At 39.4% G+C, this 27,695-nt stretch overlaps 1 protein-coding gene and 1 pseudogene across 1 annotated transcript; both read left to right on the top strand.

The window, feature by feature from the left end:
- The first annotated feature begins 1,910 nt into the window (after positions 1-1,910).
- LOC109746700 (sodium/hydrogen exchanger 8-like) overlaps positions 1,911-27,695 on the top strand; it is a 47,060-nt pseudogene continuing 21,275 nt past the window's right edge.
- On the top strand, positions 21,380-25,947 carry LOC141041873 (sodium/hydrogen exchanger 8-like). The gene is made up of 6 exons (XM_073509429.1): positions 21,380-21,400; positions 22,205-22,288; positions 22,364-22,521; positions 22,803-22,904; positions 22,983-23,100; positions 25,782-25,947. Exons 1-6 carry the CDS (start codon positions 21,380-21,382, stop codon positions 25,836-25,838), a joined length of 540 nt encoding a protein of 179 aa, XP_073365530.1. The 3' UTR covers positions 25,839-25,947.

Genomic DNA, 27,695 nt, shown 5'->3' with positions numbered 1-27,695 from the left:
CTCCCCTGATCAAGAGAATTGGAAAACTTGGCTAACCTATCGGCATCGCTATTAGCAGCTCGGCCTTCAAAAGTAAACTCACAATTAAACATTAAAGCTCTATTAATCTCAGCAATGATGGTGCCATAAGCACCATTGGTTCCCTTCTGAATATCATTCACTATCTGCTTCGAGTCTGATGCTATTACGAAGCTTTGTAACATCAAATCATCCGCCAATGAAAGGGCTTCACGACATGCGATAGCTTCCATTGTTACAGCATCATTAATTCCATAAATCACTAATGAAGAACTTCCCATGAAATTTCCATCGCCATCTCTGCAAACGGCTGCAGTAGCACCCTTGTTCTGATTCCTTGCAATGCTAGCGTCTACATGGATCTTCATAAAACCTGGAGGTGGAGCCCTAGGCTGTGTGGATACTTCATTGCTGGTTGTTGTTGAATTTGTGCTCTTGCCCGGCATGTCTTCTAGCTCCCTTATGAAGCTACAGATAAACTGATGCGTGGAAGCAGGGCTCTGGAAGATCTCCTCGTGAGTAGCTAAAAATGAAATGAATGAAACTGGTGTTCCCACCATGCACATGGGCCAGCCCAAATGGCGCACGGGAAGCTATGGGGTGCGTTGGCTGGTTTCCCAACACATATGGTGCCAAATAGGAGCCCCCGTCTGGGATCACTGCGACCCAGTACAGATTTGTGTTTTGTAATTTCGATGAAAATTATAGATTACAATATGTTTAAATAATTAAAATATTCATGTATTGTAAAATAATGTTCACGTATTAAGAAAAATGTCCACATAATTTTAAAAAGCTTGCGTAGGTTTAAAAAATGGTTCATGTAATTTTAATTACACAAACAGGTTTGTCGTTTCCTCCAAGCTAGTATGCATGTGTCCTCCTCGGTCCAAACAAGGTCGTCGACTCCTCCAAGCCTCAGCGCATCGCAGACTGACCATGGTGGAACACGTTGGGAAGAATAACAGTTGAGAGAGAAGATGAAGAAATGAGCAATTTTAGAGGTTAGTTTGTCAAGTGTCTTATAATGGGCACCCGGCCAAGATTGCGCGGCATTTTGAAAAAGAAAGAAACAAAGAAAAACCTTTGGTGAGTCCCGTCTTTTAGACACTCAACACTTAGCAAACAAGACCACACCGTAACCCCCCGTTAACCGAGGTGAGCAAGGACACGTCTCATTGCGTTTGCCGAGTGCCCATCTTTTTGCCGTGTGTTTTCTGGCTTCCACTCGGCAAAGCCCACTCGACAAAGCACAGGCTTTGCCGAGCGTCCATATTTTGCCGAGTGTTTTTGAACCGCACTTGGTTTAGGTTTAGGAAGGCCTTTGCCGAGTACCTGACAAAAAAACACTTAGCAAAGAGTAGTGCCTAAGCGGTATATAGTTTTCCGCGGTTATCATAGAGGAAATTTGACGGCCAAAGCACAACTAGCCAAGTGGATCGATTCCCGGCCGGCTGCTTTGATATGGAAAGAATGGTCCATTTTAGCGTCCTACCACCACCGTTGGATATATAGCAAAGCATCGTATGCACACCATTTTCGAGGGAGAGTTCAATCTGTCTGGTCCATATCAAACATCGTCCCACCATCTGATAGCGAAGCATCGCATGCACAGCATTTCCGAGGGAGAGTTCAATTTGTATGGTTCATATTTTAGCGTGGTTGCAGCATCAGCTAGGAAAGCATCGCATGCGGCCTGTCTCCAACGCGCGCATCATTCATTAAGCATAACGAAGCAACATACATAAAGGTATACAGTGGTAAAGCGTACAAATGATCTATATATGCATGAAGCCAGCTCGTACGTGTTCTTCTCCAGGAACTGTGGAAGTGGCAGCAGTGCTGCTCTCCTCTCCTCGGTTTGCTTCTCCTTCCTCGGCGGCGAGGCGATGATGGGGGAGCCCGGCGGGTCCAGCCCCGACGACGCCGTGCTGTTCTTTGGGGTGTCCCTCGTGCTGGGCATCGGCTCCCGCCACCTCCTCCGCGGCACCCGCGTCCCCTACACCGCCGCCCTCCTCGTCCTCGGCGTCGCCCTCGGAGGCCTTGGTCTGGCCCCTCTTCCTTACCCTTCCCACCTCCCGACCTCCGCTTAACTCCAGCGTATAACTTCTTTTCTCTCCTCGATGCTCAGAGTACGGAACGAAGCATGGCCTGGGCAAGCTCGGAGCTGGCGTTCGTATCTGTAAGCCCACCCTGGACTGGACTGGACTAGACTAGACTGGATGTACATAGTATTTTCTCTTCTACGGTTACCACAAGTGCTGATCGTGCCTGCAGGGGCTGTGTGGCAGGGTTCGAGCTCGCCGGAAATACAAGGGGTTGTTCGTGCGGCCGGAGGCGTTTGTGCGCCGGGAAACCTCGTGTCCTCTCTCTCTTGTTTCTTCCTTGTCTCCGGTGATCGCCGTGGTTTAGTGAGTAGGCTAGACACCAACAATTGGTATCAGAGCTGGTTCATCTTGAGTGTCGTTCCCTTGCCGGAGGCGTGCCGGCGGTGACGGCGTTCGCCGGCGGCTGCGCGGTGAAGCTCCGGGCCGTGTGTCGGCCTGGGGAGGTCCGCGGCGCTGTGAGGAGGCCGCGGTGGCTGCGGCGGCACGGTGAGGAGGCCGCGGAGGACCTGCGTGGTGGCGGCTTCAACGACATACAGCGGCATGGCGGCATGGAGGTGCTGCGCCGCGGTTGAGGCCGCAGCGGTGCAGGGCAATAAGCCGTGGCGGCGTGCCGGGGGCGACCGGTGCGTATTATGGGTGCGCACTGGACGCGTCGGGCGCGTCGTGACCGCGGGCACGCGTACAAGCGTGCGGTTGACGTTGGGAGAGGCGTATGTCGCCGTTGTGCTCGAGTCCGTGCTTGAGTTCGGCTACATCCTTCCGGCGTTTGTCGCTGGCGGCTGCCATGGCGGACGTGGAGGCGGCGCGCGGTGAGCGTCTGGTGCAGTCGGATTCGTCGGGCGCGTCAGGTGCGGCGGGACGTGCGGGATGCACTGGGGCAGTCGGGCTCGTCGGGCGCGTCGGGTGCGCGTGGGACGTGCGGGGCGCAGAGGGACGCCAGGCGTGTGTCGCCGACGGAGAAGGAGCTCGACGTATGTCGCCGGAGTCGTGACGGAGCACGGTGCGACCGGCGTCGTTGCGTCAGGTCGGTCCACGGGCTGGATCATGCTCGTGACTACGACAACAACGGCAGCTGCAACAACTTTGACGATGGCGAGCCGGTCAAGATTAGGAGGGAAATTGTCAGCAGTAATCTTGATCACGGCCTCATGCAGCGACCTGGCCGAGTCACGTTCGTGCGTGAGTAGCGGCCGGGATTCCATCTACATGCATGGCTGGTTAGTTAGTGGGCTAGCTACGAGGCTGGGCGTGAGCGATTCTAGTATGCATGCTAGCTGAGTTGGTTAGTGCATGGAGGTGTGGCGTCGTGGTAGTTAGTAAGTGCTGTTAGTGGCCGATGGAGGCGGCTAGGCTGTGTGTGGCCTTGCATATTTAAGTGGTTGGTGGTGTTGTGTAGAGAGTAGAGGAGCCAGACAGAGATGTAGCCTCTCAGAGTGTATGTGTGGTGGGGTGGTGTGTGTGGCAGAGTTCGAGCTCGCCGGAAATACAAGGGGTTGTTCGTGCGGCCGGAGGCGTTTGTGCGCCGGGAAACCTCGTGTCCTCTCTCTCTTGTTTCTTCCTTGTCTCCGGTGATCGCCGTGGTTCAGTGAGTAGGCTAGACACCAACAGGGGCTGCCATAAATCCTGATCTTCTTCTGGCTGTTTTCCTTCCCGCCCTTCTCTTCGAGAGCTCCTTCTCCATGGAAGGGCACCAAATCAAGGTATATCCATCCAGTTGGTGTCATCAGCTTGCTAGCTGGTGCTTTGATACGTGAGTTTGCGCCTTGATGGCTGACCGCGGGCACGGTCACAGCGCGAATTGGATACAGGCCACTGCCGCGACTTGGGTGGGGCCTCATGCATGCGATTTCTCCCTCGAAAATGTTGTGCATGCGATGCTAATATGGACGATCACATTTTTTTTCCTCATCTTTTCTCTCACCCACTCGGTACGAGCCCATCGGGCTTTTGGGCTCGGCTCAGCCCAAGCTTGCCTCGGCCCGACGGGTGAACGGGTCTAGCCGAGTCGTCCTTTTGTACTCGTGAAATAATTTCTATTTGTAAAAGTTGAAATTCCTAATTTTCTAAAATTTCAAATATTTGAAAGTTAAAGCTGAATATTCTAAAAGTTCAAAATTTCTGAAGCACGCATGCTTTTCTTTTGGCTGCTTTTGCGCTTGCCAAAGCGATACTACTCCATGCGCCGGGTGGAATACCGGCACTAAACCAAAAGGTAATAGAGGAATTTCCCAAAATGGAAAAAAGTGTCGTAGGGTGACCCGCCCCTTAGTACGTCCCTCGATGCAGATAATCTTTGATAATCATAATCCACACCTCATTCTTCGCTTCTCTAATTTTTCTTGCAGGCAAGATCTAAAACGTCGGTAGTTTTGGTAGTATTATATACCTACCTCTTGCCTGCCAATTATTTGTTCCAAAATTGTTATATAGCACTACAGTTGTGTGTATGTTTGTTCAGCGTATGCTAAAATATTTACTTTGCAGAAATGCATGGCGCAGATGGTGTTACTTGCTGTTCCTGGTGTGGTGATCTCAACATTTTTGCTTGGAACTGCCGTAAAGGTATGTACATGGATAAATAACGGACTAAGGCCATTGCTTTCATTGTTCTGAGACTAGCTAGTCAATTTTCCACAGCTTACTTTTCCATATGATTGGAACTGGGAAACTTCGTTCCTGTGTAGTGGACTGCTTAGTGCAACCGATCCCGTTGCTGTGGTTGCACTTCTAAAAGACCTAGGAGCAAGTAAAAAGCTCAGTACAATAATTGAAGGAGAATCCTTGATGAACGATGGGTATGGTACTATGACCCACGAATTGTTCATCTTTTGATTCTTAGACGGCATGCTTTTTTCCAGTTTGTCTCTCTGTCCCTCTATGTTTTACTAGGAGCAATTCCATTCAGGAGAACCAAAATAGAATGAGTTACTCAATATACAGATTACAAGTTTTTGTGTTATGTTAGATGTGTCTAGAAATTATTGGGAGAAACACTTTAGAATGTATGCTTCACACCAAAATTTGAAGTATTTATTATACAAGTACTGAGATACTAAATGACCTTGCATTTTCATAGGACTGCTATTGTTGTCTATCAGTTATTCTACCGAATGGTGCTTGGAAGAACTTATGATGCAGGGTCCATAATAAAGTTCTTGTCAGAAGTTTCATTTGGAGCGTATGTGAAAAGTATATAAGTTTGAACTAGATGATACAAAGCCATGCTACTATGCTAATCAGTATTTTCTTTGACCAGTATTGCTCTGGGCCTTGCGTTTGGAATTGCATCAGTACTATGGCGGAGCTTTATTTTCAATGATACAATCATAGGGATTTCACTTACTCTCGCTGCCAGCTATATTGCTTTCTTCACTGTAAGATAATCTGATAAGAAACATCTCGAACTCTCATATTTATCTACCAGGACATGATTTGCTCATTGTTATGAAATAGTTCACTGCCTGAAAAAAATTCCAGTTCCAGTCATGTAATGATTGTCAAGTAGTCCTTTTTGCAAGATGGAATGTAATTTTGCCTATAAACTGATTTCTCTCTCTCTCTCTCTCTCTCTCACCCTCAAAGGAGGTTAACACCCCCGGGCTCCGCATCAATTGATGCATTTTTATAGGGTTTGGGGGGGGGGGGGAGGGGGAGTTGGAAATCTGAAAAAGAATGTTGGCTTTTCCAGTAAAATCACGAGGAATAGAGTTCTAGATTTTTTATATATCAAGAGATGGTTCAGTTGTCATTTCTAACCTAGTCCAGTCAGTTTACTTTCTTTCTAGCTTTTGGACTCATTGGCTGTGTACCATTAAACTGAAGTTATCATGCTTAAATCCATATGAGCTGTCAAGTTTGTCTAGCATAAATAAACATCAGTATTCTTGATTGGAGCTTGTCATTGCTTGTGCATGATTGTTTTTCCTCTGGTGTCTGCTGCAAGACAAATTGCAGGCCATTTAGGGGCATCTCCAACGCACCCCCAAAACGGGCACAATATCTGTCCGCAGACCCGGATATAGGAGCCGGCCATCCAACCTTGTCCCCCAACTGTCGGCCCCTGTTTTTAAAATTCTGTAATACTCAAATAATAGCATATCAAGTCTTTGGCGAGTGAAAATATTCAAATGTGACACTAGTTCACATGTAAATATTACAATCCAACTAAGTTTTGAAATAAAATAGTTCAAAGTTCGAACTTGAATTCAACTCATGCATACGTTCTGGTTATCCCCTTGAAGTGCCCACATATGCTCAGTCATATATTTCTGAAGCTGCTCATGAGTTGATTGATGCCAAATTTGTTGATGCATTTGGACAATCTCATCACATGTGGCGGGATTCTGATGTGGAAGTTGGATAGGATCACCCATGTTCTCGAATTGGACCTCTAGCAGGATCTTCAGTCTCATCCTCCACGATCATGTTGTGCATGATCACACAACATGTCATCACCTCACACAAGGTCTTCGGATCCCATATATTTGCAGGTCCTCGAACAACTACAAAACATTTTGGAGCACTCCAAATGTCCTCTCCACATCTTTTCTAGCTCCTTCTTGTCTTCGGGCAAAGTGAGGTCTTTTCTGACCAAATGGTTTAGATATGGTCTTGACAAAGGTCACCCACGAAGGATATATACCATTAACCAGATAGTAGCCCATGTTGTAGTCATGCTCATTGATAATATAGTTGAACGGAAGAGCTTGTCCTTCAGTTAACCTAGCAAACAACCATTACAACACATTGATGTCGTTGTGAGACCTGAAGAAAGCGTGCCAAGTCCAGTGGTCCTATCATGCAATTTCTTCAAGAATGATGGCCGGGATTCTTTAAATAGCCTTTGTATTGTCCTTCTAGAGCATATGGGCAGTTCATCCATCTCCAGTTCATGCATACTGGCCATCATCTTGCTTCCGAGAGTGCCATGATCCTTTCGCTGTCTCTGAAAGTTGGTTCTCTCAAGTATTGAGGCCCAAACACCTTGACCATCGCAGTAGAAAATCTGACCATGGTGTTTCCGTATGTGATCTCGGACATACGAAGGTACTCGACCCACGAATCTACGGTTGTGACATATGCACGCGTTTGCAATGCAGTTGTGCATGCAGCCGTGCATTTCTGGTAAACAGATAATTCAACTCTTCCTATGAAATCCTTCTTTGGGATGAAGTAGTCATCGTAGGCCGAACGCCATTTTAGAGGCAACCAAACACATTTTTCCGTATTCGAAGCACTGGCGAAAATTGTTCGTACATGGGCATTATCAAGGGCAAAGTAGTCACCCATTAGAGTCAAATGCCACCTTGCCCAATTTTGATTCAACACTCGATGACCCTTAATCGATCCCTTAAAATTGAGAGCATGCTCTTCTGCATGCTCCGCGTCTAAAATGACCTCCTGCATCATCGTTGTTTCATCTGCATACTCATGCTTGTTAGTTGCGTCGTTGGAAGACTTGGCGTAGTTCTCACACAAATACTCCATGTCTGAATCCGTTGCTTCAAATAAGGGAGAAAAATGTCAAAGAAAAAATAGCATGGGCATTTTGCCAAACACTTACCGGGCATGGTGACCCCCATGGACGGCCTGCGCGGCGGACTTACGAGAGGTGGAATATCGGCATAGGCAAAGCGGCATGGCGACAAGGTGGAGCGGAGGAGGTCCGACAAGGATATGGCGGGCGGTCGAGGTGGTACAGCAGCGTCGTCGGCCAGGGAGGAAGCGAATTCCTAGCAAAGGAGAGCAAGCGGAAAGGGACAGAGACACGGGCTCAGGGTGCGGTTTTGGGTGGGCCAGGGGTGTCGGAGTCCCACGTGGCGGAGGTTCGGACGCCCAGAAAGTTCCCTAGTTTGCTTTCGGTTTGTGTGAAAATGGACGCTTGCACCCACCCGCGAACATATACGGGTCCGCGTTGGATGGCAAAGTGCACCCGGACAGCTCGGTCCGGACATATGCGGGCGATTTGAGGGTTTTTGGAGATTCCCTAAGATGTTATCACTGATCAGACCTCCAGTTTTTTTGAGCTATTTTATGTTACTTATATTTGTTGGTATGAGGCGCAAGATGCATTGGAGGTCTCTGGTGTTTTGGCTGTCATGACCTTGGGATGTTAGTAAAACTTCTCTTTACATTCTGATTTGCATATTTTACACCTCCCCTCCAATATTAACTTTGTTAGGTTGACAGGTTTTATGCTGCTTTTGCACAAACTGCTTTTAAGGGTGACAACCAGCAAAATTTACATCATTTCTGGTATGTTCAAGCAATATATATCACTCTCTATTGTCAGCAAGATGAAAGTTCTCAACATATTATCAACCTTAATACTCCTAGTCAAATATATTAATTGTTCCATTGTTCATCATGTATGAAATCAGTTCCATGAAGCCGTTGATCCTCTATTTCTGTGAGCATTGCCTGGAATTCATTATATTTAAACCATGCTCTCATAAATATAGTAAATGAGAGTTGACTAGTGGAAGCTTGTTATTTGTCTATGTATTGTAAAACTTTAGATTTTTATAAATAGTTGGTAATGGCCATGTAATTTCATCATTAATGGCGTGAAATGGCATTTACAACTTATAGCGGAGTCCCTAAATACCAAATTAAATTGCATGATTTTTTTAAATGACACCCAGAAGCATCAAGAACAAATTTTATTGTTTACTAGACAATGTTGGTATTGCATTGTTGTCTCTTTCTTTTCATAGAAAATTTGGTTATAGAATGTACATTGGGGTCTTTCAGTTCATGGTAAATTAGGCATTACTACAAATTCTCATTCAAGACAACATATATTGGACTTATTGATTCTTTTGGAGTGGTAATGGTAACTTCTATGAGGGCCAAAGTGCAAACCTGTGGTAATAAAGATGTGTGCTCTCCATGTTGGAGACACACAGATTCCCTAATTCATGCTAGATTTTCTTTCTATGTTTTATGAGATGTGTGAAATTCATGTCTGATTACTATTTTGTACTTGTATTCAGGGAGATGGTTGCTTACATTGCGAACACACTTATTTTCATACTGAGGTATCAACAACTTTTTTGAACTTTTCTACATGTCTAAAAACATACTTTCTGATATTTATGTTTCTCCCTAGCTAAACTAAACCATGTTTGCTTTTGTTTGGTATGATTAATGTTTTTAATATGGACATTTCCATAATGTTTAATACATCTGAATCCCCTCCAGTGTGGTTATTATTGCAGATGGTGTACTACAAGATAATATCCATTTTGAGAGGCAAGGTATGGATATTGATGTATCTGTATCTACTTTTCATTGTTAATCAAAAGGCACTATGTAAGCACTTCCACTTGACTTTCACAAGATTTTTGTTTGTTTTCTACTGTCATGTGTGAAATCATTCTACCATTCATCACGATATTGCAAACAAATAAATACATGACACATATGTTTGGAACTTGGGCTTTTAAGACATGTGAGGTTTTTTGAGCTTCTGCACCATGGGACAAAACAAACTGGGTGGAATGTATCAACTCTGTTGAAACCCCCATATAGTAGACCTTTCTTACTTGAATAAAACTAGACTTTTGACCTTACAACACTGACATGCCAGAGACTCAGTGTTTAAAGATTATTTTGAATAGTGAAAGTAGTCGCGTAAGTCCATCAGGTTATGCTTCTACCATTTAAGATTTGTGTATTTCTTGATTTTTGGGGTATTTGTGGGGATTCAAATTTGGGTAATGTGATGATAGTTATCTAATACTAGACTTACTAGTATCAACGGCCTTGATAATTTAACTTCATAAATTTGTCTTATTGCTATTTGAGACATACCCATCTGCTTCTGTGAAATCTGGATTTTGTTCTAGAGACTCGTTCAAGAGTTATCAAAGATCAATCACTATTATTTGTCATTAGCTTACGCAGATCAATTCACATTTGTTCTTAGATTGGCATGTGTTAACATGTTTGTGTCCAACGTGGGCTACTTAACATTATTGTGGATTACATCTGACCATTAGCAATTGTTTTTGTTAAAGTTTACTAACTCTTTCACGGATGGGTTACAGAGCATTTGTTTTATTTATCTATTCATCATGTGCCACTATTCTCATGCTTATGATGGTGCATGTGTAATCTTCCTAATCATTATGGCCACGAGTAGTCAAAAATCATTGGACCAAATCCTCTGACAACTGCACACAACTGAGCGTCTGATACATTTTATTTCCACATGGCATTATGGGCTTGGTTCTAACCCATATTCGTGTCGTCCATATAAATCTCTTGTCTCTTGCTATTTTAGGCACTCCATGGGGGTTCCTTCTTCTTCTCTATGTGTATGTGCAAATATCGCGTGCATTGGTTCTCATTGTCTTGTATCCATTGTTGCGTCACTTCGGGTATGGCTTGGACGTCAAAGAAGCCATAGTTCTTGTTTGGTCGGGGCTGCGAGGGGCAGTTGCTCTATCATCTGTTGTTGCCATTATGTGTGTCTACATCTTTTCTTAAAGTAACATGTTGTATAATTTTCTAATATATGTACTGGAATACTTTTACTAGCATGCCAGTGATGCAGTTCAACCTTATCTGAAACCAGAAGTTGGAACAATGGTGTATGCCCTTTTTTTTCCCTAGAAAGTACATATGAAATATTCATTCGAGCTTTCTTGATATTATAAATTTTTTGCAGTTTGTGTTCTTCACTGGTGGCATTATGTTTCTGACATTGACTTTAAATGGTTCTACCACAAAACTTTTGTTGCACCTACTTGGTCTTAGAAAATTCACAGCAACTAAGGTTAGCTTTACAAAGTATCATATGTGACTTGTTTTCTATACAATATGCATAACCTGATTTTTATTTTACTTAAAGATGCATAAATCCATAAAAGAGGCCTTTCTTAACATTTAGAAAAAATAATACATGTAGCATGTGTATGGTATATATATTTAAGGGACCGACTAGTGGACAGGTGACTAAAATTTTCTTTTGGCTCAACCACATTTTTAGCTGCCGTTCAATTCATATCAAACAACCATATACAGCAAAAACCAACTGACCGCAATTTTGAGACAGTTGATTTCCCTCGCACAACCTAACTCATGAATTTACTCAGAAAAATGACCACAATACTAAAAAAAAAATACCAATTAGGCTGAAAAATTCTGCTACTCGCTAAACCAATAACGACTTAAAAAAGGCACACAAAAAATGACAAGGTTCTTTCAATAGAAGAAAACTCTAGGAATGGTGTTACCTGATAGAAATTTGAACAAATGAAAAAACAAGGTGCATAAGATAAATTAATGATGGGAGTGGATTACCCCTAAATTAAAGAAATACAAATCTAAAATAAAATGAAACTATGTGTACATAAAATCTCCAGCATTCTTAATCCCACTACACTTGCGTACAACAACAAAATTAAACAAGAGAGAAGAATGAAGGAATAAAGAAATGGTACTTCCTATGAAGAAGAAAGAGAATGAAATAAATTTAAAAACAATGAAAAAATCTACACATAATTTATGCTTTTTATATCATTCATCAAGAATGAGCATACAATGGTGGAATTATTCAAAACATAATTTGCAAATAAGGAATGAATTAGTGGCATTTGTTTCTCCCTTTACAAATAAAGAAAATAATTTTTTGCACACAATGTACACATAAATTATTATTTTATAATATGCAAGAATAAGCATCTAATAGTGATTTCGCAAAAAAGAAGTTTTCTTAGAGAGAATGAAGTAGTGGCATTAGTATTTGTACTTAAGAAGAAAGAAAATAAAAAAAATAATGAAAAATATTACACACAATTTACACATAAATTTATTTTCCATAATATGCAATAATAAGCATATAATTTTGGTTTTTTTGCAAAAAAAATCTAAAAATGAATGAATTAGTAACATTGTTATTACCCATTAAGAAGAAAGAAAATGAACAAAAAATAAAAAAATGAGAAAATTTACACATAAATTATGCTTTTTATAATATGCCAGAATAATCATATAATAATGGAATTTTCGTAAAAAAGAAGTCTTCTAAGAAGAAGTGAATTTGTGGCATTGGTATTACCCTTAAGAAAAGTATATGAAATAAAAAGTAAAGCAAAATTTAGATAATGAAATCTTTGTAGGAAGAATAAATTAGTGTCATTGGTATTTACCTTTAAGGAAAGAAAAAAATGAAATTGTATGCACATAATTTACACATAAATTGCACACTTTTAGAATTTGCAGGGATAATCACATAGTTGTGGAATTTTCGCAAATAAGAAGTTTCATGAGAAGAATGAATTAGCGGCATTGGTATTATCCTTAAAAAAGAAAGAAAATGGAACTAAAACAAAATCACAAAGTGAACATTTTAAGTAATAATGAATTACTAACATTGGTATTACCCTTTAAGAAGAAAATAAAAATGAAAAAGGAAAAAAATATTCAAAATAATGAACTTTGCTAAGAATGGATGAATCAGTGTCATTGGTATTGCCCTTTAAGAAGAAGAAAATTGAAAGAAAAAACATTGAAACAAATTGCACACAACTTTGCACTAAAATTACACTTTTCGTAATATGCAATGAATAAGCATATAATAGTGCAAGTTTTGCACTCTAGTATTATTTACGCACACATTGTATAGTATGCACATATAATCACACACACACACACACACACACACACACACACACACACAAATCAAAACAATGAAGTTTTCCAAGGTAGAATGAGTTAGTGGCATTGTTATTACCCCTTAAGAAAATACAAAATTAAAAAAATAATGACAAAATTTTCACACCAGTTACACCTAAATTGCATTTTTTTATAATATCAAGAATCACATATAATAATGGAATTTTCTCAAACAAGAAGTTTGCTAAGAAGGAATAAATTGGTGGCATTGGTATTACCCTTAAAGAAGAAATAAAATAAAATAAAACTGAAGCTAAATCTGAAAATTGTTTTTTTCCAAGAAATAATGAATTAGTGGCATTAGTATTATACTTTAAGAAAAAATAAAAATAAAGTAAACTACAAACTAGCACACACGTTTGTATGAAATTGCATTTGTTAGTATGCAAAAATAATAATATAATAGTGCAATTTTCTTGCAAATATTTTGTGTTTGTTTATATACATTTAGACTCACCCAACATCACAAAATACCTATAAAATGAAAATCGAAAACCTAAAAAAGCAAAAGCATATGAAAACAAATTAAAAAAATTGAAGAAAAAAAAATGAAACATGTAAGGGCTTCAGGCCCAATGAGAAAATCTACTAACCCAGACGGGGGCAAGTCAAAAATTTAGACCCAAAAATGCTGTTCCTGGTGTGGTGATCTCAACATTTTTGCTTGGAACTGCCGTAAAGGTATGTACATGGATAAATAACGGACTAAGGCCATTGCTTTCATTGTTCTGAGACTAGCTAGTCAATTTTCCACAGCTTACTTTTCCATATGATTGGAACTGGGAAACTTCGTTCCTGTGTAGTGGACTGCTTAGTGCAACCGATCCCGTTGCTGTGGTTGCACTTCTAAAAGACCTAGGAGCAAGTAAAAAGCTCAGTACAATAATTGAAGGAGAATCCTTGATGAACGATGGGTATGGTACTATGACCCACGAATTGTTCATCTTTTGATTCTTAGACGGCATGCTTTTTTCCAGTTTGTCTCTCTGTCCCTCTATGTTTTACTAGGAGCAATTCCATTCAGGAGAACCAAAATAGAATGAGTTACTCAATATACAGATTACAAGTTTTTGTGTTATGTTAGATGTGTCTAGAAATTATTGGGAGAAACACTTTAGAATGTATGCTTCACACCAAAATTTGAAGTATTTATTATACAAGTACTGAGATACTAAATGACCTTGCATTTTCATAGGACTGCTATTGTTGTCTATCAGTTATTCTACCGAATGGTGCTTGGAAGAACTTATGATGCAGGGTCCATAATAAAGTTCTTGTCAGAAGTTTCATTTGGAGCGTATGTGAAAAGTATATAAGTTTGAACTAGATGATACAAAGCCATGCTACTATGCTAATCAGTATTTTCTTTGACCAGTATTGCTCTGGGCCTTGCGTTTGGAATTGCATCAGTACTATGGCGGAGCTTTATTTTCAATGATACAATCATAGGGATTTCACTTACTCTCGCTGCCAGCTATATTGCTTTCTTCACTGTAAGATAATCTGATAAGAAACATCTCGAACTCTCATATTTATCTACCAGGACATGATTTGCTCATTGTTATGAAATAGTTCACTGCCTGAAAAAAATTCCAGTTCCAGTCATGTAATGATTGTCAAGTAGTCCTTTTTGCAAGATGGAATGTAATTTTGCCTATAAACTGATTTCTCTCTCTCTCTCTCTCTCTCACCCTCAAAGGAGGTTAACACCCCCGGGCTCCGCATCAATTGATGCATTTTTATAGGGTTTGGGGGGGGGAGGGGGAGTTGGAAATCTGAAAAAGAATGTTGGCTTTTCCAGTAAAATCACGAGGAATAGAGTTCTAGATTTTTTATATATCAAGAGATGGTTCAGTTGTCATTTCTAACCTAGTCCAGTCAGTTTACTTTCTTTCTAGCTTTTGGACTCATTGGCTGTGTACCATTAAACTGAAGTTATCATGCTTAAATCCATATGAGCTGTCAAGTTTGTCTAGCATAAATAAACATCAGTATTCTTGATTGGAGCTTGTCATTGCTTGTGCATGATTGTTTTTCCTCTGGTGTCTGCTGCAAGACAAATTGTAGGCCATTTAGGGGCATCTCCAACGCACCCCCAAAACGGGCACAATATCTGTCCGCAGACCCGGATATAGGAGCCGGCCATCCAACCTTGTCCCCCAACTGTCGGCCCCTGTTTTTAAAATTCTGTAATACTCAAATAATAGCATATCAAGTCTTTGGCGAGTGAAAATATTCAAATGTGACACTAGTTCACATGTAAATATTACAATCCAACTAAGTTTTGAAATAAAATAGTTCAAAGTTCGAACTTGAATTCAACTCATGCATACGTTCTGGTTATCCCCTTGAAGTGCCCACATATGCTCAGTCATATATTTCTGAAGCTGCTCATGAGTTGATTGATGCCAAATTTGTTGATGCATTTGGACAATCTCATCACATGTGGCGGGATTCTGATGTGGAAGTTGGATAGGATCACCCATGTTCTCGAATTGGACCTCTAGCAGGATCTTCAGTCTCATCCTCCACGATCATGTTGTGCATGATCACACAACATGTCATCACCTCACACAAGGTCTTCGGATCCCATATATTTGCAGGTCCTCGAACAACTACAAAACATTTTGGAGCACTCCAAATGTCCTCTCCACATCTTTTCTAGCTCCTTCTTGTCTTCGGGCAAAGTGAGGTCTTTTCTGACCAAATGGTTTAGATATGGTCTTGACAAAGGTCACCCACGAAGGATATATACCATTAACCAGATAGTAGCCCATGTTGTAGTCATGCTCATTGATAATATAGTTGAACGGAAGAGCTTGTCCTTCAGTTAACCTAGCAAACAACCATTACAACACATTGATGTCATTGTGAGACCTGAAGAAAGCGTGCCAAGTCCAGTGGTCCTATCATGCAATTTCTTCAAGAATGATGGCCGGGATTCTTTAAATAGCCTTTGTATTGTCCTTCTAGAGCATATGGGCAGTTCATCCATCTCCAGTTCATGCATACTGGCCATCATCTTGCTTCCGAGAGTGCCATGATCCTTTCGCTGTCTCTGAAAGTTGGTTCTCTCAAGTATTGAGGCCCAAACACCTTGACCATCGCAGTAGAAAATCTGACCATGGTGTTTCCGTATGTGATCTCGGACATACGAAGGTACTCGACCCACGAATCTACGGTTGTGACATATGCACGCGTTTGCAATGCAGTTGTGCATGCAGCCGTGCATTTCTGGTAAACAGATAATTCAACTCTTCCTATGAAATCCTTCTTTGGGATGAAGTAGTCATCGTAGGCCGAACGCCATTTTAGAGGCAACCAAACACATTTTTCCGTATTCGAAGCACTGGCGAAAATTGTTCGTACATGGGCATTATCAAGGGCAAAGTAGTCACCCATTAGAGTCAAATGCCACCTTGCCCAATTTTGATTCAACACTCGATGACCCTTAATCGATCCCTTAAAATTGAGAGCATGCTCTTCTGCATGCTCCGCGTCTAAAATGACCTCCTGCATCATCGTTGTTTCATCTGCATACTCATGCTTGTTAGTTGCGTCGTTGGAAGACTTGGCGTAGTTCTCACACAAATACTCCATGTCTGAATCCGTTGCTTCAAATAAGGGAGAAAAATGTCAAAGAAAAAATAGCATGGGCATTTTGCCAAACACTTACCGGGCATGGTGACCCCCATGGACGGCCTGCGCGGCGGACTTACGAGAGGTGGAATATCGGCATAGGCAAAGCGGCATGGCGACAAGGTGGAGCGGAGGAGGTCCGACAAGGATATGGCGGGCGGTCGAGGTGGTACAGCAGCGTCGTCGGCCAGGGAGGAAGCGAATTCCTAGCAAAGGAGAGCAAGCGGAAAGGGACAGAGACACGGGCTCAGGGTGCGGTTTTGGGTGGGCCAGGGGTGTCGGAGTCCCACGTGGCGGAGGTTCGGACGCCCAGAAAGTTCCCTAGTTTGCTTTCGGTTTGTGTGAAAATGGACGCTTGCACCCACCCGCGAACATATACGGGTCCGCGTTGGATGGCAAAGTGCACCCGGACAGCTCGGTCCGGACATATGCGGGCGATTTGAGGGTTTTTGGAGATTCCCTAAGATGTTATCACTGATCAGACCTCCAGTTTTTTTGAGCTATTTTATGTTACTTATATTTGTTGGTATGAGGCGCAAGATGCATTGGAGGTCTCTGGTGTTTTGGCTGTCATGACCTTGGGATGTTAGTAAAACTTCTCTTTACATTCTGATTTGCATATTTTACACCTCCCCTCCAATATTAACTTTGTTAGGTTGACAGGTTTTATGCTGCTTTTGCACAAACTGCTTTTAAGGGTGACAACCAGCAAAATTTACATCATTTCTGGTATGTTCAAGCAATATATATCACTCTCTATTGTCAGCAAGATGAAAGTTCTCAACATATTATCAACCTTAATACTCCTAGTCAAATATATTAATTGTTCCATTGTTCATCATGTATGAAATCAGTTCCATGAAGCCGTTGATCCTCTATTTCTGTGAGCATTGCCTGGAATTCATTATATTTAAACCATGCTCTCATAAATATAGTAAATGAGAGTTGACTAGTGGAAGCTTGTTATTTGTCTATGTATTGTAAAACTTTAGATTTTTATAAATAGTTGGTAATGGCCATGTAATTTCATCATTAATGGCGTGAAATGGCATTTACAACTTATAGCGGAGTCCCTAAATACCAAATTAAATTGCATGATTTTTTTAAATGACACCCAGAAGCATCAAGAACAAATTTTATTGTTTACTAGACAATGTTGGTATTGCATTGTTGTCTCTTTCTTTTCATAGAAAATTTGGTTATAGAATGTACATTGGGGTCTTTCAGTTCATGGTAAATTAGGCATTACTACAAATTCTCATTCAAGACAACATATATTGGACTTATTGATTCTTTTGGAGTGGTAATGGTAACTTCTATGAGGGCCAAAGTGCAAACCTGTGGTAATAAAGATGTGTGCTCTCCATGTTGGAGACACACAGATTCCCTAATTCATGCTAGATTTTCTTTCTATGTTTTATGAGATGTGTGAAATTCATGTCTGATTACTATTTTGTACTTGTATTCAGGGAGATGGTTGCTTACATTGCGAACACACTTATTTTCATACTGAGGTATCAACAACTTTTTTGAACTTTTCTACATGTCTAAAAACATACTTTCTGATATTTATGTTTCTCCCTAGCTAAACTAAACCATGTTTGCTTTTGTTTGGTATGATTAATGTTTTTAATATGGACATTTCCATAATGTTTAATACATCTGAATCCCCTCCAGTGTGGTTATTATTGCAGATGGTGTACTACAAGATAATATCCATTTTGAGAGGCAAGGTATGGATATTGATGTATCTGTATCTACTTTTCATTGTTAATCAAAAGGCACTATGTAAGCACTTCCACTTGACTTTCACAAGATTTTTGTTTGTTTTCTACTGTCATGTGTGAAATCATTCTACCATTCATCACGATATTGCAAACAAATAAATACATGACACATATGTTTGGAACTTGGGCTTTTAAGACATGTGAGGTTTTTTGAGCTTCTGCACCATGGGACAAAACAAACTGGGTGGAATGTATCAACTCTGTTGAAACCCCCATATAGTAGACCTTTCTTACTTGAATAAAACTAGACTTTTGACCTTACAACACTGACATGCCAGAGACTCAGTGTTTAAAGATTATTTTGAATAGTGAAAGTAGTCGCGTAAGTCCATCAGGTTATGCTTCTACCATTTAAGATTTGTGTATTTCTTGATTTTTGGGGTATTTGTGGGGATTCAAATTTGGGTAATGTGATGATAGTTATCTAATACTAGACTTACTAGTATCAACGGCCTTGATAATTTAACTTCATAAATTTGTCTTATTGCTATTTGAGACATACCCATCTGCTTCTGTGAAATCTGGATTTTGTTCTAGAGACTCGTTCAAGAGTTATCAAAGATCAATCACTATTATTTGTCATTAGCTTACGCAGATCAATTCACATTTGTTCTTAGATTGGCATGTGTTAACATGTTTGTGTCCAACGTGGGCTACTTAACATTATTGTGGATTACATCTGACCATTAGCAATTGTTTTTGTTAAAGTTTACTAACTCTTTCACGGATGGGTTACAGAGCATTTGTTTTATTTATCTATTCATCATGTGCCACTATTCTCATGCTTATGATGGTGCATGTGTAATCTTCCTAATCATTATGGCCACGAGTAGTCAAAAATCATTGGACCAAATCCTCTGACAACTGCACACAACTGAGCGTCTGATACATTTTATTTCCACATGGCATTATGGGCTTGGTTCTAACCCATATTCGTGTCGTCCATATAAATCTCTTGTCTCTTGCTATTTTAGGCACTCCATGGGGGTTCCTTCTTCTTCTCTATGTGTATGTGCAAATATCGCGTGCATTGGTTCTCATTGTCTTGTATCCATTGTTGCGTCACTTCGGGTATGGCTTGGACGTCAAAGAAGCCATAGTTCTTGTTTGGTCGGGGCTGCGAGGGGCAGTTGCTCTATCATCTGTTGTTGCCATTATGTGTGTCTACATCTTTTCTTAAAGTAACATGTTGTATAATTTTCTAATATATGTACTGGAATACTTTTACTAGCATGCCAGTGATGCAGTTCAACCTTATCTGAAACCAGAAGTTGGAACAATGGTGTATGCCCTTTTTTTTTCCCTAGAAAGTACATATGAAATATTCATTCGAGCTTTCTTGATATTATAAATTTTTTGCAGTTTGTGTTCTTCACTGGTGGCATTATGTTTCTGACATTGACTTTAAATGGTTCTACCACAAAACTTTTGTTGCACCTACTTGGTCTTAGAAAATTCACAGCAACTAAGGTTAGCTTTACAAAGTATCATATGTGACTTGTTTTCTATACAATATGCATAACCTGATTTTTATTTTACTTAAAGATGCATAAATCCATAAAAGAGGCCTTTCTTAACATTTAGAAAAAATAATACATGTAGCATGTGTATGGTATATATATTTAAGGGACCGACTAGTGGACAGGTGACTAAAATTTTCTTTTGGCTCAACCACATTTTTAGCTGCCGTTCAATTCATATCAAACAACCATATACAGCAAAAACCAACTGACCGCAATTTTGAGACAGTTGATTTCCCTCGCACAACCTAACTCATGAATTTACTCAGAAAAATGACCACAATACTAAAAAAAAAAATACCAATTAGGCTGAAAAATTCTGCTACTCGCTAAACCAATAACGACTTAAAAAAGGCACACAAAAAATGACAAGGTTCTTTCAATAGAAGAAAACTCTAGGAATGGTGTTACCTGATAGAAATTTGAACAAATGAAAAAACAAGGTGCATAAGATAAATTAATGATGGGAGTGGATTACCCCTAAATTAAAGAAATACAAATCTAAAATAAAATGAAACTATGTGTACATAAAATCTCCAGCATTCTTAATCCCACTACACTTGCGTACAACAACAAAATTAAACAAGAGAGAAGAATGAAGGAATAAAGAAATGGTACTTCCTATGAAGAAGAAAGAGAATGAAATAAATTTAAAAACAATGAAAAAATCTACACATAATTTATGCTTTTTATATCATTCATCAAGAATGAGCATACAATGGTGGAATTATTCAAAACATAATTTGCAAATAAGGAATGAATTAGTGGCATTTGTTTCTCCCTTTACAAATAAAGAAAATAATTTTTTGCACACAATGTACACATAAATTATTATTTTATAATATGCAAGAATAAGCATCTAATAGTGATTTCGCAAAAAAGAAGTTTTCTTAGAGAGAATGAAGTAGTGGCATTAGTATTTGTACTTAAGAAGAAAGAAAATAAAAAAAATAATGAAAAATATTACACACAATTTACACATAAATTTATTTTCCATAATATGCAATAATAAGCATATAATTTTGGTTTTTTTTGCAAAAAAAATCTAATAATGAATGAATTAGTAACATTTTTATTACCCATTAAGAAGAAAGAAAATGAACAAAAAATAAAAAAATGAGAAAATTTACACATAAATTATGCTTTTTATAATATGCCAGAATAATCATATAATAATGGAATTTTCGTAAAAAAGAAGTCTTCTAAGAAGAAGTGAATTTGTGGCATTGGTATTACCCTTAAGAAAAGTATATGAAATAAAAAGTAAAGCAAAATTTAGATAATGAAATCTTTGTAGGAAGAATAAATTAGTGTCATTGGTATTTACCTTTAAGGAAAGAAAAAATGAAATTGTATGCACATAATTTACACATAAATTGCACACTTTTAGAATTTGCAGGGATAATCACATAGTTGTGGAATTTTCGCAAATAAGAAGTTTCATGAGAAGAATGAATTAGCGGCATTGGTATTATCCTTAAAAAAGAAAGAAAATGGAACTAAAACAAAATCACAAAGTGAACATTTTAAGTAATAATGAATTACTAACATTGGTATTACCCTTTAAGAAGAAAATAAAAATGAAAAAGGAAAAAAATATTCAAAATAATGAACTTTGCTAAGAATGGATGAATCAGTGTCATTGGTATTGCCCTTTAAGAAGAAGAAAATTGAAAGAAAAAACATTGAAACAAATTGCACACAACTTTGCACTAAAATTACACTTTTCGTAATATGCAATGAATAAGCATATAATAGTGCAAGTTTTGCACTCTAGTATTATTTACGCACACATTGTATAGTATGCACATATAATCACACACACACACACACACACATACACACACACACACACAAATCAAAACAATGAAGTTTTCCAAGGTAGAATGAGTTAGTGGCATTGTTATTACCCCTTAAGAAAATACAAAATTAAAAAAATAATGACAAAATTTTCACACCAGTTACACCTAAATTGCATTTTTTTATAATATCAAGAATCACATATAATAATGGAATTTTCTCAAACAAGAAGTTTGCTAAGAAGGAATAAATTGGTGGCATTGGTATTACCCTTAAAGAAGAAATAAAATAAAATAAAACTGAAGCTAAATCTGAAAATTGTTTTTTTCCAAGAAATAATGAATTAGTGGCATTAGTATTATACTTTAAGAAAAAATAAAAATAAAGTAAACTACAAACTAGCACACACGTTTGTATGAAATTGCATTTGTTAGTATGCAAAAATAATAATATAATAGTGCAATTTTCGTGCAAATATTTTGTGTTTGTTTATATACATTTAGACTCACCCAACATCACAAAATACCTATAAAATGAAAATCGAAAACCTAAAAAAGCAAAAGCATATGAAAACAAATTAAAAAAATTGAAGAAAAAAAAATGAAACATGTAAGGGCTTCAGGCCCAATGAGAAAATCTACTAACCCAGACGGGGGCAAGTCAAAAATTTAGACCCAAAAATGCTGTTCCTGGTGTGGTGATCTCAAAATTTTTGCTTGGAACTGCCGTAAAGGTATGTACATGGATAAATAACGGACTAAGGCCATTGCTTTCATTGTTCTGAGACTAGCTAGTCAATTTTCCACAGCTTACTTTTCCATATGATTGGAACTGGGAAACTTCGTTCCTGTGTAGTGGACTACTTAGTGCAACCGATCCCGTTGCTGTGGTTGCACTTCTAAAAGACCTAGGAGCAAGTAAAAAGCTCAGTACAATAATTGAAGGAGAATCCTTGATGAACGATGGGTATGGTACTATGACCCACGAATTGTTCATCTTTTGATTCTTAGACGGCATGCTTTTTTCCAGTTTGTCTCTCTGTCCCTCTATGTTTTACTAGGAGCAATTCCATTCAGGAGAACCAAAATAGAATGAGTTACTCAATATACAGATTACAAGTTTTTGTGTTATGTTAGATGTGTCTAGAAATTATTGGGAGAAACACTTTAGAATGTATGCTTCACACCAAAATTTGAAGTATTTATTATACAAGTACTGAGATACTAAATGACCTTGCATTTTCATAGGACTGCTATTGTTGTCTATCAGTTATTCTACCGAATGGTGCTTGGAAGAACTTATGATGCAGGGTCCATAATAAAGTTCTTGTCAGAAGTTTCATTTGGAGCGTATGTGAAAAGTATATAAGTTTGAACTAGATGATACAAAGCCATGCTACTATGCTAATCAGTATTTTCTTTGACCAGTATTGCTCTGGGCCTTGCGTTTGGAATTGCATCAGTACTATGGCGGAGCTTTATTTTCAATGATACAATCATAGGGATTTCACTTACTCTCGCTGCCAGCTATATTGCTTTCTTCACTGTAAGATAATCTGATAAGAAACATCTCGAACTCTCATATTTATCTACCAGGACATGATTTGCTCATTGTTATGAAATAGTTCACTGCCTGAAAAAAATTCCAGTTCCAGTCATGTAATGATTGTCAAGTAGTCCTTTTTGCAAGATGGAATGTAATTTTGCCTATAAACTGATTTCTCTCTCTCTCTCTCTCTCTCTCACCCTCAAAGGAGGTTAACACCCCCGGGCTCCGCATGAATTGATGCATTTTTATAGGGTTTGGGGGGGGGAGGGGGAGTTGGAAATCTGAAAAAGAATGTTGGCTTTTCCAGTAAAATCACGAGGAATAGAGTTCTAGATTTTTTATATATCAAGAGATGGTTCAGTTGTCATTTCTAACCTAGTCCAGTCAGTTTACTTTCTTTCTAGCTTTTGGACTCATTGGCTGTGTACCATTAAACTGAAGTTATCATGCTTAAATCCATATGAGCTGTCAAGTTTGTCTAGCATAAATAAACATCAGTATTCTTGATTGGAGCTTGTCATTGCTTGTGCATGATTGTTTTTCCTCTGGTGTCTGCTGCAAGACAAATTGCAGGCCATTTAGGGGCATCTCCAACGCACCCCCAAAACGGGCACAATATCTGTCCGCAGACCCGGATATAGGAGCCGGCCATCCAACCTTGTCCCCCAACTGTCGGCCCCTGTTTTTAAAATTCTGTAATACTCAAATAATAGCATATCAAGTCTTTGGCGAGTGAAAATATTCAAATGTGACACTAGTTCACATGTAAATATTACAATCCAACTAAGTTTTGAAATAAAATAGTTCAAAGTTCGAACTTGAATTCAACTCATGCATACGTTCTGGTTATCCCCTTGAAGTGCCCACATATGCTCAGTCATATATTTCTGAAGCTGCTCATGAGTTGATTGATGCCAAATTTGTTGATGCATTTGGACAATCTCATCACATGTGGCGGGATTCTGATGTGGAAGTTGGATAGGATCACCCATGTTCTCGAATTGGACCTCTAGCAGGATCTTCAGTCTCATCCTCCACGATCATGTTGTGCATGATCACACAACATGTCATCACCTCACACAAGGTCTTCGGATCCCATATATTTGCAGGTCCTCGAACAACTACAAAACATTTTGGAGCACTCCAAATGTCCTCTCCACATCTTTTCTAGCTCCTTCTTGTCTTCGGGTAAAGTGAGGTCTTTTCTGACCAAATGGTTTAGATATGGTCTTGACAAAGGTCACCCACGAAGGATATATACCATTAACCAGATAGTAGCCCATGTTGTAGTCATGCTCATTGATAATATAGTTGAACGGAAGAGCTTGTCCTTCAGTTAACCTAGCAAACAACCATTACAACACATTGATGTCATTGTGAGACCTGAAGAAAGCGTGCCAAGTCCAGTGGTCCTATCATGCAATTGCTTCAAGAATGATGGCCGGGATTCTTTAAATAGCCTTTGTATTGTCCTTCTAGAGCATATGGGCAGTTCATCCATCTCCAGTTCATGCATACTGGCCATCATCTTGCTTCCGAGAGTGCCATGATCCTTTCGCTGTCTCTGAAAGTTGGTTCTCTCAAGTATTGAGGCCCAAACACCTTGACCATCGCAGTAGAAAATCTGACCATGGTGTTTCCGTATGTGATCTCGGACATACGAAGGTACTCGACCCACGAATCTACGGTTGTGACATATGCACGCGTTTGCAATGCAGTTGTGCATGCAGCCGTGCATTTCTGGTAAACAGATAATTCAACTCTTCCTATGAAATCCTTCTTTGGGATGAAGTAGTCATCGTAGGCCGAACGCCATTTTAGAGGCAACCAAACACATTTTTCCGTATTCGAAGCACTGGCGAAAATTGTTCGTACATGGGCATTATCAAGGGCAAAGTAGTCACCCATTAGAGTCAAATGCCACCTTGCCCAATTTTGATTCAACACTCGATGACCCTTAATCGATCCCTTAAAATTGAGAGCATGCTCTTCTGCATGCTCCGCGTCTAAAATGACCTCCTGCATCATCGTTGTTTCATCTGCATACTCATGCTTGTTAGTTGCGTCGTTGGAAGACTTGGCGTAGTTCTCACACAAATACTCCATGTCTGAATCCGTTGCTTCAAATAAGGGAGAAAAATGTCAAAGAAAAAATAGCATGGGCATTTTGCCAAACACTTACCGGGCATGGTGACCCCCATGGACGGCCTGCGCGGCGGACTTACGAGAGGTGGAATATCGGCATAGGCAAAGCGGCATGGCGACAAGGTGGAGCGGAGGAGGTCCGACAAGGATATGGCGGGCGGTCGAGGTGGTACAGCAGCGTCGTCGGCCAGGGAGGAAGCGAATTCCTAGCAAAGGAGAGCAAGTGGAAAGGGACAGAGACACGGGCTCAGGGTGCGGTTTTGGGTGGGCCAGGGGTGTCGGAGTCCCACGTGGCGGAGGTTCGGACGCCCAGAAAGTTCCCTAGTTTGCTTTCGGTTTGTGTGAAAATGGACGCTTGCACCCACCCGCGAACATATACGGGTCCGCGTTGGATGGCAAAGTGCACCCGGACAGCTCGGTCCGGACATATGCGGGCGATTTGAGGGTTTTTGGAGATTCCCTAAGATGTTATCACTGATCAGACCTCCAGTTTTTTTGAGCTATTTTATGTTACTTATATTTGTTGGTATGAGGCGCAAGATGCATTGGAGGTCTCTGGTGTTTTGGCTGTCATGACCTTGGGATGTTAGTAAAACTTCTCTTTACATTCTGATTTGCATATTTTACACCTCCCCTCCAATATTAACTTTGTTAGGTTGACAGGTTTTATGCTGCTTTTGCACAAACTGCTTTTAAGGGTGACAACCAGCAAAATTTACATCATTTCTGGTATGTTCAAGCAATATATATCTCTCTCTATTGTCAGCAAGATGAAAGTTCTCAACATATTATCAACCTTAATACTCCTAGTCAAATATATTAATTGTTCCATTGTTCATCATGTATGAAATCAGTTCCATGAAGCCGTTGATCCTCTATTTCTGTGAGCATTGCCTGGAATTCATTATATTTAAACCATGCTCTCATAAATATAGTAAATGAGAGTTGACTAGTAGAAGCTTGTTATTTGTCTATGTATTGTAAAACTTTAGATTTTTATAAATAGTTGGTAATGGCCATGTAATTTCATCATTAATGGCGTGAAATGGCATTTACAACTTATAGCGGAGTCCCTAAATACCAAATTAAATTGCATGATTTTTTTAAATGACACCCAGAAGCATCAAGAACAAATTTTATTGTTTACTAGACAATGTTGGTATTGCATTGTTGTCTCTTTCTTTTCATAGAAAATTTGGTTATAGAATGTACATTGGGGTCTTTCAGTTCATGGTAAATTAGGCATTACTACAAATTCTCATTCAAGACAACATATATTGGACTTATTGATTCTTTTGGAGTGGTAATTGTATTTCTATGAGGGCCAAAGTGCAAACCTGTGGTAATAAAGATGTGTGCTCTCCATGTTGGAGACACACAGATTCCCTAATTCATGCTAGATTTTCTTTCTATGTTTTATGAGATGTGTGAAATTCATGTCTGATTACTATTTTGTACTTGTATTCAGGGAGATGGTTGCTTACATTGCGAACACACTTATTTTCATACTGAGGTATCAACAACTTTTTTGAACTTTTCTACATGTCTAAAAACATACTTTCTGATATTTATGTTTCTCCCTAGCTAAACTAAACCATGTTTGCTTTTGTTTGGTATGATTAATGTTTTTAATATGGACATTTCCATAATGTTTAATACATCTGAATCCCCTCCAGTGTGGTTATTATTGCAGATGGTGTACTACAAGATAATATCCATTTTGAGAGGCAAGGTATGGATATTGATGTATCTGTATCTACTTTTCATTGTTAATCAAAAGGCACTATGTAAGCACTTCCACTTGACTTTCACAAGATTTTTGTTTGTTTTCTACTGTCATGTGTGAAATCATTCTACCATTCATCACGATATTGCAAACAAATAAATACATGACACATATGTTTGGAACTTGGGCTTTTAAGACATGTGAGGTTTTTTGAGCTTCTGCACCATGGGACAAAACAAACTGGGTGGAATGTATCAACTCTGTTGAAACCCCCATATAGTAGACCTTTCTTACTTGAATAAAACTAGACTTTTGACCTTACAACACTGACATGCCAGAGACTCAGTGTTTAAAGATTATTTTGAATAGTGAAAGTAGTCGCGTAAGTCCATCAGGTTATGCTTCTACCATTTAAGATTTGTGTATTTCTTGATTTTTGGGGTATTTGTGGGGATTCAAATTTGGGTAATGTGATGATAGTTATCTAATACTAGACTTACTAGTATCAACGGCCTTGATAATTTAACTTCATAAATTTGTCTTATTGCTATTTGAGACATACCCATCTGCTTCTGTGAAATCTGGATTTTGTTCTAGAGACTCGTTCAAGAGTTATCAAAGATCAATCACTATTATTTGTCATTAGCTTACGCAGATCAATTCACATTTGTTCTTAGATTGGCATGTGTTAACATGTTTGTGTCCAACGTGGGCTACTTAA

Source organism: Aegilops tauschii, chromosome 2 (genome assembly GCF_002575655.3).
Source record: "Aegilops tauschii subsp. strangulata cultivar AL8/78 chromosome 2, Aet v6.0, whole genome shotgun sequence".
Lineage (NCBI taxonomy): Eukaryota > Viridiplantae > Streptophyta > Magnoliopsida > Poales > Poaceae > Aegilops > Aegilops tauschii.
Note: the sequence above shows the minus strand (reverse complement) of the source record. Positions and strands in the feature narration are given on the sequence as shown.